The 14,670-nt window shown below is 39.1% G+C and overlaps 1 protein-coding gene across 2 annotated transcripts in view; it reads right to left on the reverse strand.

Moving 5' to 3' along the window:
- Scamp1 (secretory carrier membrane protein 1) overlaps positions 1–14,670 on the reverse strand; it is a 71,606-nt gene continuing 56,936 nt past the window's right edge. The window contains exons 8-9 of one of the 2 annotated variants that reach the window (XM_029556222.1): positions 6,135–6,285; positions 1–342 (exon numbers count right to left, since the gene is read on the reverse strand). In XM_029556222.1, the coding sequence (XP_029412082.1) occupies positions 311–342; positions 6,135–6,285 (183 nt within the window). In that variant the 3' untranslated portion in view covers positions 1–310. Of the gene's footprint in view, positions 343–3,332; positions 6,286–14,670 lie in introns of those variants that run through there. The other variant, XM_008853339.2, reaches the window with a different exon arrangement.

The raw sequence follows: 14,670 nt of genomic DNA on the forward strand, positions 1-14,670 counted from the left end.
TGCCTGCCTCGATTTACATCTCACTGTAAAACTGCCATCTGTGTTGGTTGATGGTTCCTTCTTCATGGTACAGTATGACTGCCCCATATGTTCATTTCTGCAGCAGGAGAGTTCTGGATACATCTACATTGAGAATAAAAATGTGATGAGGAAGGCGTGCTGTCTGTATATATCATTTTTGTTTTTAAGATTTATTTATGCTAGACAGCATCCAGTGTCAACGTGGTCTTCAGGGGCCCAAAGAAACGAGGCTTGTGCAACAACAAGGTATGTGTCGATGACGGGCGTGCGAAGCACATGCAGGGCAATCTCATTGACTAGCTTTAGTAAGAGCTTGTTTTCCTAGAAAAATTAATAAAAAATTATAAGCCAGACAGTAAAAGTTACTTAGAAATATAAAACTGAGCAATTTCAGTTATCTGCTTCTGCTGATATTGTCTACAACTTACACTGAAATGTGTAATAAAATTTAAACGCTAATTTCATAACCATCAAATCATTACAACATAATGCTAAGTGAGGGAAAATAGAATTTTGAGTGGATCCTACTTATATGCCTTAACTCCATCAAATACAAATGCATAGGAAAAGAATGGGAAAAAGAACACTAAAATATTAGCAGTAGTATCCCTGGGTGATAGAAGTGAGGCTTTGTTTTCTCATTTATCACTTCCTACATTTTCCAAATGTCCTACAGCCAATGTGTATATACTGTTTTCACGTGAAGGAAGCAGTTTTAAGGGTGCGCACACCCCAGAAAGCTTGGTCTCCAGAGAAGTCTGGAACACTGCTACTACCAGATAAAGGACAGTGGTTTTGGTTGTTTTTCTCCCGCTCCTGTAAATACCTGGGTACTGCCACAGACTGTCAACACTAACAAGAACTTCAGCTATCATTTATCTTGAGAATTGCTGGCCCACAAAAATCAACGGTTGAGGAGGAATTATATCTAAGTACTAAACACTACACTGGGGCTTAAAAATAAAGCCTACATGGTATAATTCTAAGTTAAAACTGTTTTCATGTAGAGAAGGTCATATTCAGAATGGTCTTAAAGAAATGTGAGTTAGCATTATAAGAAAATGTTAATAAGTAGAAGAAAATGAACTCTTTTTCTGTCTCTCCTGGAAAAAAAGATTAAAAGGGTTTGAGCATACGGAGTATTTTAGCTATACCAAGCAACTGTGTCAAGCCCAGAAATATCAGAGCTAAAAAGTAAAGCAGAATTTGAAGAAATCTCCTTGCACTGCCACCCGGTGGCTCCCATGTTCCCATGCCATTTGAAAACATCAACTGAGCTAATAAAAATTCTATAGGTTCTAACCAAACCAGGAAGTTAATTATAAATAACAAAAGCCACGGGAAGCAGAAGAAAACTAGAGAACAGCCATTCCCTGTCTTCAAAGACTTTAGAGAAATGTTCCGATCCAGGGTATGCTAGCGGCAGTGCCTGGCTTAGAAAGTTTCTATAGATTTTTTTCTAGCTCCCTGTATACTGTGATAAAGTCCTAAATGGGGAGGAGAGGAGGTGATCCTCCTTCTCCCTCCCCTCCTCCTCCCCCTCTTTGACACAGGCTCTCACTGTAACTGGCCTAGAACTCACTATGTAGACCAGGCTGGCCTCAAACTCACAGAGATCTGCCTGCCTCTAACTCTTACGTGCCTGAATTATAGATATGTGCCACCACACCCAGTCTAAGTATGTTTTAAAAAGATCCACCAGCTGGACGTGGTGGTGCACACCTTTAATCCCAGCACTTGGGAGGCAGAGGCAGAGGCAGGCGGATCTCTGTGAGTTTAAGGCCAGCCTGGTCTACATAGTGAATTCCAGGATAGCTGGGGCTACAGGGAGACCCTGACTCAAAAAGACCCCCCCCGAAAGATCCACCAATGCCACAAGCACAGTTTTGTAACATGTACTCTAAAATTTTCATAAATACTTCAATTTCCCTAACACTTGATCACTGAGGTACAACTTATTAGTTTAATAAAAAATACTTGTAAAAAAAAATAAAAATATAGGGCTAGAGAGATGGCTCAGTGGTTAAGAGCACTGACTGCTCTTGCAGAGGGCCCCGGTTCAATTTCTAGCACCCACATGGTAGCTAACAACCATCTGTAACTCCAGTTCCAGAGGATCCAATGCTTTCTTCTGACCTCCTCAGGCTTGCATGACATTGGTGTACTTATACACATGCAGGCAATACATTCATACACATAAAACAAAAATAATAAAATGTTTAAAAATCTGAGTTTAAAAATAAAATAAAAATATGTATATAACTTGAAAATTAATAAAACTATTTTAGAGCTCCAGTGTTTTAAAACATATTATTCTACTATAAATATGCTATGGTACTTGAAAATCTACCAAAGGCCTCTGCTAATTTTAGCCACCCTCAATTATTTTAAATTAACACTTCATCTTTAAACGGCTTAATCACATGGAATTACAGATTCCTTTAAAGATTCCCCTTAAAGGAAAAAAAGGAAGAAAATATAGGAAAACTGTGACAGCCATGGTAATTCTAAGTTATTTAAAATGGGAAAAATGCTCAAAATGTAACAAACTAGGTAATACAGGCACAACTATGACTAAAAACGATATAGAATTAGATGTTGACGTGTTTTCAGAAAAAGTTGCAATAAATATAAAAACATTATCTAGAATGGACAGGAGTTAATAAACCTAATTAGAATCCCCTTAAAATGTAAGCCATCTCAACACAAGTCACAGAATATTCTTAGCAAACTAAGTGTGAAAATTCAAACTCCCCTTTTTTAGATTAAAAAATAGAAAACATTACTTCTCATTTTAATTCAGCGTGTATTTCTCAAAATGAGATTCACCATGAACACGACTTTAGACTATACTTTTACATCTTCTTCAGTAATCAAGTGAAAAATCCAATACACAAACAGTTTGTTCATCAGTGCACAGAAGAGCAACAAGTAAGCATGGTCAGGAACCAAACACAGGCTCACTTAAATCCACACAGTCCTGTACAGAGGCACCCATTTTAACCCACAGAGAAAAGTCTAAGCCAAGAGTCTAACAAGCTTCTAAATGAGCTTGACCACCTCAAAGTGGTCAAGATATTGAATGTGGCAAAGCTCACGTTCTACAACCAATAAAGTTCTAATGCAACAGAAAAATTGCCACTTGGTGCTGCTGAGGGCTTTAAACTAAATCTTTTATATTCTGTTTAGTACATGATAAAATGATACAAAGATTGGTTTTAAAAATCAAATGTGAAATTTCTATCTATATGAAACTACTAATTTCTACCTCTCAGCTGCCAATACAGTGTTTAAAATTAAGCAAACAAACATCCAGTAAACAGTATTTTATTTTATGACACTCTGCATTAATACAATAAATATACAAAACTTCCAAACCACTAAAAACATGCAACATTTGAGGGACACATGGAGGGCATTTACACAGAACCGAGACAATCGCTGTGAGGGCAGCGCAATATTGCCAACAAAATATACAAACATCCCTAGATAAATAGTCCAAGCCCCAAATCACAAATCACCGGGCAATGATTTTTCCAGTGTTCAGACCTTAGTTTGAAATAAAATAGCCACAAGTGAGTATCACAAACTGAGGAGTGACGTGGATGTCTGTTCTATATGAAGTCTGTTTCATGACCGTGATGCCAAGTAATACTGGCATTATGTAGAAAGCACTAACACACTTTCACTGAATAAAAATGCACTATTGACTGTTGTTAAAGAATAATAAATACAGGAATTTAAGGTTGCTTTCATACTGATCAAACTGTAGGCATTGACATCATTTTAATGCGCATTTATGTTTTCAAGCAACATAATCTCTCTCAAACTTGAACAAACCCAAACAACTGGATTGTAAAACAGCATTTTCTTCACACACACAAATGCATGCCATGGGTTTCAATTACTCTTTGCCATTTAATGACACTACCTTTAGATACTTTTACATAAACAAAGAGAAAGCACTCCTCTCTCGTTTTTGAGGGAAAGTATATTAATATTTTTTTTAATCTCTGATGTATCTATTAATTGTACTTTAGAGGAAAAAATAGATTTGGAAAAGAAATGGTGGATCTGAATCTCTTGTAATCCATGGTTAATGCTTTCAATTTCTGTAAAATCCATACTCAGTAAAGTATGGGATGAAAGAGGCTTTCATTAAGACTTTAGGATCAAAACCTAGAACTGCTGAGCTGCTTGAGAAATGGGTAGAGATTATCACTGATCAGAAGAATTTACAAAAACAACTTTAAATTCCTGTATTGAGTCCTTTCTTCAGAATAAAAGAAATATCTTCTAACTATATTACTCAGTAAATTCCCAAAGAAATCAAACGTAAACACCATCTGAGTAGATGTGTTACAACACAGAGTTTCTGCATAAACCCTAAAAACTTGGCACCCAACCCCAGCATGAAATTCCCTCTGACTTCAGATTTGGGAAAAAGAACAAGGTAACTTAACCATTTAGATCATTTAAAAAAGATATTCCATCCCAGATAATATAATCTAGTAGACCATCCTTACCTAAAAATCAACTTCAATAAGTCACAGCCTATCATTTCACAATCTAAAATTAGCAAAAGACTTTCAAAACACAATAGTCTGATTTACAAATGTTCTTGAGTCATCTAATCACTATTAAAAGTTTGAATCCACCAAGTTCGGTGGCACACGCCTTTAATCCCAGCACTTGGGAGGCAGAGGCAGGCAGATCTCTGTGAATTCAAGGCCAGCCTGTTCTACATAGTGAGCTACAGACCAGCTGGGGCTACAGGAGACCCTGTCTCAAAAAGACAAAAAAAAAAAGTTTGAATCCACATATACCATAAGAATGAAGGTCTGCACTACATAGAAACCATTTCAATCTCATTACATTGATAATTAATGCATTTAACTTTGTATTTTCTTATTTGGTACAATTTGTTTTCCTCTTTAGTCTGTCTCAAAAAGTGAAAGATGGGGTGCATTAAGAATTCAAGTATATTAGAAATGCTAGGGCCTTTTTATTTTAATTCGACTAAAATGAGGGGCTAAATGAAAAATCCCTTAAATACTGTATGTTCTTTCTATTCAAGGGTTAGGCTAGCCTGTAGTACCTATCAGAATTAAACACACACACACACACACACACACACACACACACACACACACACATACACACACACACACGTAAGCTGCCAAACATAATCCCAGTTCAATTAAAAAGATTAGCCACAAGAATATACCAATGTTTCCATACAGTAAAATTTTACTATATGAATACTGAAAATTAAGAGGGGGAAAAATGAATTATTGTCACTATATTCTATTGTATCAATTACCTACCCTCTCTTTTTGGATAATGCACTGCACGTTATATTAAAGTCTTTATACTCTGATAAATTTTTACTTAAAAGAAACTATTACAGAAAAATCACTTCTGATTCTATAAACAACCCCAGTTCCTACAACTATCAGCAGTACAGAACCCAAAATACTAATTCGTTTCACTTAAGAAACATGGTGCCCATGCAAGATCAGAGATCGTTATCAAAATATCAGCTAGTCTAAAATAAAATGAAAAGAAGATAAAATATACATTATCTACTGCAAAGCACACAGGCTCTTCACTGGTGATGGAACCTGATAGAAAGCAAGCCAATTTAAAAATCTGCAAGTCTCTGATGGCCTCACTCTTTCAATATTAACAGAGAAAAAAGAAACAAACATGGTTTAATTTCCAATGTATAATCCTTATCTCTAGATTCTTGGAAGAACTACTATAGTTAGTATTGGGTGATTTTTAAATCATAAGTCACATGTTAATTTCAGTGTGTTACCACTGAAATAATCTGCAGAACATCATCCCCCAGAAATATGGAGAATATTTTATTTAGCATGTAATATTTTCTTCTGTGAGGGGCATGGAAATATTAAGAAACTATTAGGCAAAGTAATAAGATGACGAAGTTTCTCTGGTTTTAGACCATGCACTTGTGAATAGGAAATACCCATGCTGTTGTGTACTGTGTGTTTCCAACATAAAAATATCTGTAGAATACAGTAACTGGAGAAAAAAGTACAGTCAAAAGGTAACAGTGGACTGCTGGGAGGTTTTCTACATCTGGTTACCCTTGAAAGCATTCTGAGCTGCGCTGGTTGCTGCCGTTGAAGCTGCATTTGCAGCTGCAGTCTGGACAGTTTTGTTGGACATCACTCCTGTTGCAAACTCTTGCTGGGCCTTCTCAAAACTAGCACCTGTTGTGCGATACAGTCCATGTACCTGCAGAGGCAGAAATGAGTGAGAGATGGTGAGCGGTGATCCACACATGCACTGCCCACAGGTCGAAATTCAACTGAACATCACTCAGAGATAAAGGACAAGATGCTAGAATACTAGTCACCACACTGATAGCATTTAAATGATTCCTAACACCCTAACACAGGTTTTTTCGCTTCCTTCCCCATGCAGAAGAAATACCAATTCAAACCAAAAATAATTTAAACAACTACTTAACCAACTGAAAAAAAGCTTTTCCTCCTCTACATGCAGTGAAGGAGGATACTACACCATTAGGACAGAATAGTTTAAACACAAGAAACAATCTGACTAATTTACTGCCACAGGCAATTCAAAGAGAACAATACCTTATCTATTTCTGTGTTGGCTACATACACGCCATTAACCCTATTATCATCTAATGACATCATTTTATTATTTAATGAACCAAGCACTAGGATAACCTTAAACATATAGCTGCTATTCACTGCATATCACTGAACATTTTGTGGGGATTCAGCTATCTATCCTGATTCATCACTCAAATCTTGGCATCTATTTTCATGAACAAGGTTAAAACATTTTCTATCACGCTATGTTTTATGATGCAAAAGCAAGCTATGAAGCCTATCAATGGAAGCAAATTAAAATGAACATTTACTACACCATCATAAATTTGGGGAAAGAGAAGAATAGGGTAATAATTCCCCTGCACTGTGACTGGATCTGTTAGAAGCCAGTGAGACAGCTCAGAGAGTAGGGGTGCGTGCAGCTACACCTGAGTTTGATCTCCAGAACCCACATTTTAGATGGGAAGAACTGGGTACACAGTTGAACTCTAACATGATAATATATATCCACACACGAATAAACGTCTTCTAAAAATGTAGACGCATCCCTGAAATGGAATCAAAGAAGGTTTGGGGAATGGCCAGTGCATCTAAGTCAGCCCTTTCTTTAACCCTCCACCCCAAACCTGAACAGGAAGTGGAAACTACAGTGCTGATGTACAGCAAGAAAAATGGACAACAGGGGTGAATATGATCAAAATACATCTATGCATCTATGAAATTCTCAAAGAATTAGTAAAAACACTATTAAAGAAAAGAAAAATGGACTCAGTCAGAGGCTCTGAGGTCAAGCATGGAGACTGGGAAGTAGATTAAAGAAGACAGAGAAGAGGTTAGGTTGATTCAGGGGAGGGAGAGTGAGTTCTAATGCACTCATCCTACAGTATCTACAGAAGGTCTGCTTGAACTGCAGACCAGTGAACAGTGAAGTAAGACTTGCTCTGGGGCTCAGAAGAGGCTGCAGGCCTGGGAACCAGCAGTGTAAGTGTCTATAAAGAATATATTTCAGGGGCTGGAGAGAAGGCTCAGCAGTTTAGAGGACTGGTTGCTCTTGCAAAGGAGCCGGGTTCAGTTACCAGCACCCACTTGGTGGCTAAAAAAATGTCCGTAACTCCAGTTCCAGGGGACCTGATGCCCTCTTCTAATCTCTGCGGGCACTACACAGCATGGATGCACCTATCTACATGCAGGCAATATACTCATACACATAAAAATTTTAAAAAGTAGTATTTTTAAAATTACCTTAAAATGAAAAGAAATCATTAGGAACTATTTTTATTAATATAGACATGAACATCTACAAGTAAGTTCTCAAATTTTATGGAAAAGATAACAGAAGAGCTGGAGAGGATGGCTCAGTGGTTAAGAGCAATAAGGGCTCTTGCAGAAGACCCAGGTTCAGCTCCCAGCACCCACAGAGTGGTTAATAACTGTTCACAACTCAGGAGATCCAACATCTTTTTCTGGCATCCTGGGATTTAAGTTTTAAAAAGTTGTAATAGAAACCAGGTCCTCAAAAGAATACATATTGTTTCCTAGCTATTAATCACTTCCATAGTAAGTCTTTTCAACTCCTTCAACACTTCAGGGGAATATGTGGATCCTCCTGAGAGCTTGCTGTGGCCCCTTCCTTTGCTGTTAGCTGGCTCATTTACACATTCTTTCAGTATTGAAATATGGATTATGAAACAGTACTATGGAAGAAACCAAGACACTGAGCATGCCAAGCACTGACGAAAACCCACTCCAGCTTTCAGGACAGCAAGTTCCCAGTATATACTCACTTTCATCAAAGCAAATAAATACTACACAGCATGATTAGCAGGAACTAAGGAGAGGAACAGCTTGAGAAAATCCAAGCATTCAAGGGCTAAAGTGTGTACTGGGAACTTCCCAAGGGCATTAACCATCCATGAAGATCCTGACCCCTAGTGGTTGTAAACTATGTCTACATACGCCCAACAAGATTGGGGGGGCGGTGGCGGTGGCTAATTTTGATAATTTGTTATTATATTTCGAATTGGTGTGGGAAAGCAAAAGAATCAGTTGTTGTTTGGGGAATCTCAGTTTATGTTAGTGTTAGAAAAATATGAGGACTTCCTTGAATTAGAATTTAGCATATACCCCCATTTATTGTACTTCATAAAATCATGCTGAAAAGTCACCTCATCTGAGCTCCTTAATTCATAGGTAAACAATATGAGACACAGGTTGCCAGGCTTGGCAGCAAGCACCTTTACCCTTGAGTCATTTCGCCAGCCCCAAACCTGATCAACTTGTGTTCTTTCTTCCTAAATGACCCATCACCTAAAATGTGTCCTTGAGTAGCCTTGTTGTTTCAGGCCACCATTGTGACTATCTCCCAAGGGTTAATTTTTCTAAGTCTTACAATTCTGCTCCACAGATCCCACATTTCAAAATAATTCTTCTAAAGTCCAAATCAGATCAATCCAGTTACTCTTCTCCTAAAACCTCTTCTTTGGTGAACTACCACTTTTTGGAGAAGACTAAAACTTTTAAACGTCTCCTAGTTCCCAAGACTGCAGGCTATAACTATACTTTCTTGTTCAATCTTACCCCCATCCTTGATCATGGACACCTCACATTTCTCTTTAACCCAGCCCATACTCCAAGCTTCTCTCCCTTCCATTCTAAGCTATTTTTTTAATCCTTGAATTTGCTGCTCTGTAACCTCACAAAGGGTACCTGCTTGTCGTCTTAAGCTTTTCCTCCCTTTATTCCCTTACATAGGGAACTGTAATGACTGCTATTCATTCTATCTCAGCCAAGGCTATATTTAAAAAGACTTCATAGCCTGGCATGCTGACACCTGTTTATAGTCCCAGCAACCCAGGGACTGAGAGGCAGGAGGCTGGCTCTAGCTCAGGGCTGAGGTTAGCTTAGGCTATATAGCAAGAACCTCATTTTCAAAGCCAAACAAAACAACAAGCAAAACCAGAACAAACCTTCATTACTGAAAAAGATTTCCAAAAGTAGGCTAGCACTCAGTTGTTAAGAGTGCTCCCCTAGCAAACATGAAGTCCTGAGTTCCATCCCCAGCACTGCATAAAACTGAGTGTGGCAGTACACATCTACAGTTCCAGCTCTTGGGAGGTGGAGGCAGAAAGATCAGGATGATCCTTGGTTACAAGGTGAATTTGAGGCTAGCCTGGGCTACATGATAATCTGTCTCAAAAACAAAAAACAACAAAAAACCCCATCCAATAATACACCTGAAATAATAAAGGAATTCTCCCTAAAGAATGGTGTCATGATGGTTAGGCCACAGTGTTCAACCAAACACCAATTAAGGTGTTACTGTGAAGGTATTTTATAGATGAGATGACCATTCACTGTTAGTTTACTATATGTACAGAACATTCTAGATGTTCTGAGTCTGAGCCAGTCTAATAAAAGAGAGTAAGTGGGACTGAAGAGATAGCTCAGTGGTTAAGAGTGTTTGCTATTATTGCGGCAGACTGGAGCTCAGTTCCCAACACCCATTTTGGGCAACTCCAGGGTATTTAATGCCTTTCTCTGGCCTCTGCAGGCACCTGTACATAATGTGCACATGTGTGCACATACACACACATACACACAAATAACCAAAAATAATTCTTTATTTTTTTTAGCCATGCATGGTGGAACATGCATTTAATCACAGCACTCCAGAGGCAGAGGCAGGTGTAGCTCTAAGTTTGAGGCCAGCCTGGTCTACACAGTGGGTTTCAGGCCAGCCAAGGCTACATAGTTAGACTTTGTCTCAAAAACAAAAAGTAACAACCCCCCCAAAAATCACCACCATAAAACCCCCTTTTTAATGAAAAGGCAGTAAGAACAGAATCAAGGTTTCTCTAAGGAAGAAGAGGTCCAGCTGTGACATGGGCTCCAGCTGCTGCTGCAGTTCCAGCCTGCCCTTCTGTGCTAGTTAGTTTTTATGGTCAACTTGACACAGCCTGGATGGTGTCACCTGGAAAGAAGGAACCTTAATTGAAGGATTTCTTCAAGCAGACTGGCCTGTGGCCATGTCTGTAAGAGACCGTCTTAACTGATGACTGATGTAGGAAGGCTAGCCCACTGTAGACAGCACTGTCCCTGGGCCTGAGCTATACCAGAGAATGAGCCAGGAAGCCATGTTCCTTCATGGTGTCTGCTTCAGTACCAGCTCCTGCCCTCATTTTACTCAAAAATGGACTCTGTAACCTGGAAGTTTAAGTTGAAATAAACCCTTTCTCCCTCCCACCCCACTCCAAATTGTTTTGGTCATGGTGTCATAGCAACAGAAAGCAAACTAAGACACCCTCCTAAGGGTCCGCCATGTAGACTTCAACTCATTTCACAGCCTTCACAACTAAGTAAGCCGGTTCCTCACAGGTACAGCTCTTGGCTAGCTGGAATAGCACTGCTTGGATGAACTGGCTTGTGGTCTACAAGTTGTTCGATAATCTTGTGTTGCTGGTCTGAACATAGGTCTCAACTATCCAAGGCATTCAAGATGAGGCTTCGTGCTCTTACTTACTTCAGCAGTTTGAACTAGTTGCTCTTTACTTGATGTAACTGAAGTATACCTCTGAATAGTACTGATAGTCTTCACTAAACCAGACTTGTATTCTTAATCCAAATATTATAAAGTCTTATCAAATCTGAAAAAAATCAATCCAAACTGCTCTGAACTTGGTGCTGGATGGTCAGAAGCAAGTAGCCTATGGGAAGAGCAATTCTCCTGACTGCATGAATTAAAGGCATGCAATGTCATACCCAACTATTTTACTCTTTCTAAAACACCCTCTTGATCTAGAAGATTTGAGCCACTTTGCCTACTCCATCCGCATAGACTGTCAGTCCTTCCAGGGTCTCTTTCCTCAATTTCCCAACTACGTATTTTCAAAATTGGGATCAAAGGAACCTCCGTGGTAGTTATTTTCAGATAAAACCATTTGGCTCTCTTACTAGCTCCAACCTCCTAAGTAGGTAGACCTGTGGGCTTCATTCTACACATTACTGGTACTGGTACTTTTATGTCTGTTTTATGTTTATTATGTTACTGACCGACTAAATAGCCCTCAAATCTGTTGCTGCATGTCCACCATTTGCTATGCAGTAGAACAATGCCTGTATGAAAAGAGCCAACGCAGTGGCCTCTGTGTTAAAGATGTCTGGAGAGTTGGCCATTGTCAAATAGCCCATCCAAAAATTATACTTGTAAAATTTTTAAAAATTAACTGATCTACCTAAAAGAAAGTAATCTTCACTGAAATAAAATTTATACTACAGGGGCTAGAGAGATGGCTCAGTGCTCAAGAGCACTGACTGCTCTTGCAGAGGACCTGGGATCAATTCCCAGCACCTACATGGTGGCTACGAACCATCCTTAAGGCCAGTCCAGGGGAGTCCAACGCCCTCTTCTGACCTCCATGGCATTGCATGACACGGGTGCACTCACATACATGTAGGCAATACACTCACACACAAAAAATAAAAAAATAAATTAAAAAAAACCATTTATACTACATCATTTAACCTTGTAAAGTATGTAATTCAATGGCTGAAGATGTAAGTAAGGGCTTGTGCAAAACATTATCTCTTCCAATTCCAAGACATTAAGTCATCCAGGTAGAGAAGACACAGTGAAGATGAAATTCCCAAGAAAAAGTGCATACAGCTCAGAGCAGACAGCTAACTGCATCTGAAACCTTTACAAGCTGGATGAAGAAACAGACACAGGGGAATAGCCCCCACAGAGCACAATCACAAAGGCATGGGAAGAGTGGCCTCCTCAGTACAGAGACTGCTGTGGTCCAGGAGGAGGGAAGATTGAAAAAGAAAAAAAAAATGTTATTAGTAGGGGACTTGGTAACTTCACAGAGCTGAGTTTCAATAGTCTAGGTGCTTTGTGCAAAAAAGTTCAAAGCTTCTAAAAGAAAAAAAAAAAAAAAGAGCAGAAAAACATGGTCAGAAAGAACATAGCCAAGTCTGTGCCAGGTTCTGAGAAAGATGAAAACCTAAAGGGCAAGAAGTACCATAGTTCAAGAGTGCAAGAGCTCCAAATATAGGGACAAAATTATTTCTAAATGTATTGTGTGTGTGTGTGTGTGTGTGTGTGTGTATTCTGAAATTGCCAGAAAATAAAAGAAAATCAAGAAAGTAAGGTTTATTTTGGGGGAGGCGGGGCTAGAGGGAAGGCTCAGTGGTTAAGAGTACTGACTGTTTTTGCAGAGGATTCAGTTCAGTTCCCAGCACCCACATGGTGGCTAACAACCATCTGAAACTGCAGTTCAAGGTTATCCAATGCCCTCTCTGACCTCCGCAGGCACTGCACCACACAGGTACACTCACACACAGGCAATACATTCATATACATAAAGTAAAAAATAATAAAATATTTTTTTAAATATTTTTTGTTATTGTTAAAATGAGGCCCACTGAAGAGGAAGGGGCCAGGAAGGAGGTTAGGGAAGGGAAGAGAACAAGAAAAAGCAATGGGGACTGAATGAGCTCAAAATATGTTATAGAAGAACACAAAAATGCCAAAATGAACTCCATTATTTACTACAATTAATACTTGCTGATAAAAAAGACAATAGGTCCCACCAAAAAGTCTTCATGGTTTTAAAATCAAGGGGTTAGTCCCAGGGCATCTATTTCATGTTTGAATGGGTATAAATGATTAAATACAATGAAACTTTAAAGAAACAAAGAAAAACACTGGCTTATCCCTCACCTATGTAATGCTTTTTGTTTGCTTTGTTTTGTTTCCTTTGCGATAGGGTCTCATGTGTAATACAAGCTGATCTGGAAGTCACTAGTAACCCAAGCTGGGCTTAATTTGAGGTTCTGACTCAGCCTCCTATGTGCTGAGATTATAGGTATGCACCATCATGCCCAACTACAATGATTCTTTGTCAAGGCTGTAAAAACAGACATGGAAGTTCTATAGAAAAAAAAGTGTAGCAAAGATAATTAGGTCATCACTAAAAACAAGATTCATGTCATGTCTCAGTTTTGAACCTATCATCAGTTCATTTTATATGCTTGAATAATTTAGTGTCCCACACAATGATAAGCCCAGCAAATAATCTTTATTGGTGCAATAGTGGCACTTTTATCTTGGGGGTAATCAACAGCTGTCTAGTTGGACTTAAAGCCTGCTCAGTAGGAGGGAATCTATGCACGGTACTGTGAACATGGCCAAGTATACATGGCTGGAGAGGTCACAGCTGCTAGAGAAGAACCTACTTCTGTCACTTCTCTAGACTAATGTAATTTCTTACTATTTTTTCTTTTCCTTTCTCTTGAGACAGGGCCTCCTTGCAGCCCCAGCTGGCCTGGAACTTGCTATGCAGACCAGGCTGGCCTTGAGCTCATCTAAAAGAGATCCATCTGCCTCTGCCTCCTGAGTACTGGGATTAAAAGCGTATACCACCACACCCAGCAATTTCTTACTGTATTTGAAATATGTATCCTAATATTCACAGACAAGTGTAGTCTCACCGCTCATCAAAGATTCTTCTTGCAACAGATAGAGACTATTACAAAGTTCTACAACTGGTCAAACACACAGAATAAGTGACTGTGAGCTGCCCAGTCCAAAGGGATACCTCTACAAGGCAACCTCTATACCTAAGGCTCAGGAAACATCTCAGCAGAGGGAGTGGAAAGACTGTAAGAGCCAGAGGGACAAGACACCTGCTGCTAGTTAATGCGTTCCAGACATAGTAGGGACACTACACCAATGAAATCTCGACAGTATGGTGTTTAACAAGATCTTCATAATGACAAAACCATTTGCCATACCAATTTGGATGGGGTAGATTTCATGGGGTCCCACCTCAGGATGAAGAGCTACAGGCAATCAATGCCTGAGGGAGGGAGAACCTGTTTTCTCTAGGGACAAGCTCCCTGAGAAGTTATCTAATCCCAAGTGTGCAGCCCTAAACACACATACATGTGAGCACCACTAAATGGACTCAGAATATATTTATAGATATATAGACAGATAACTAGATAGATGATAGAGAGATAGATAGATGATAGATAG

The sequence above is a fragment of the Nannospalax galili genome, unplaced genomic scaffold (genome assembly GCF_000622305.1).
Source record: "Nannospalax galili isolate Female #2095 unplaced genomic scaffold, S.galili_v1.0 scaffold45, whole genome shotgun sequence".
In the NCBI taxonomy this organism is placed as follows: domain Eukaryota; kingdom Metazoa; phylum Chordata; class Mammalia; order Rodentia; family Spalacidae; genus Nannospalax; species Nannospalax galili.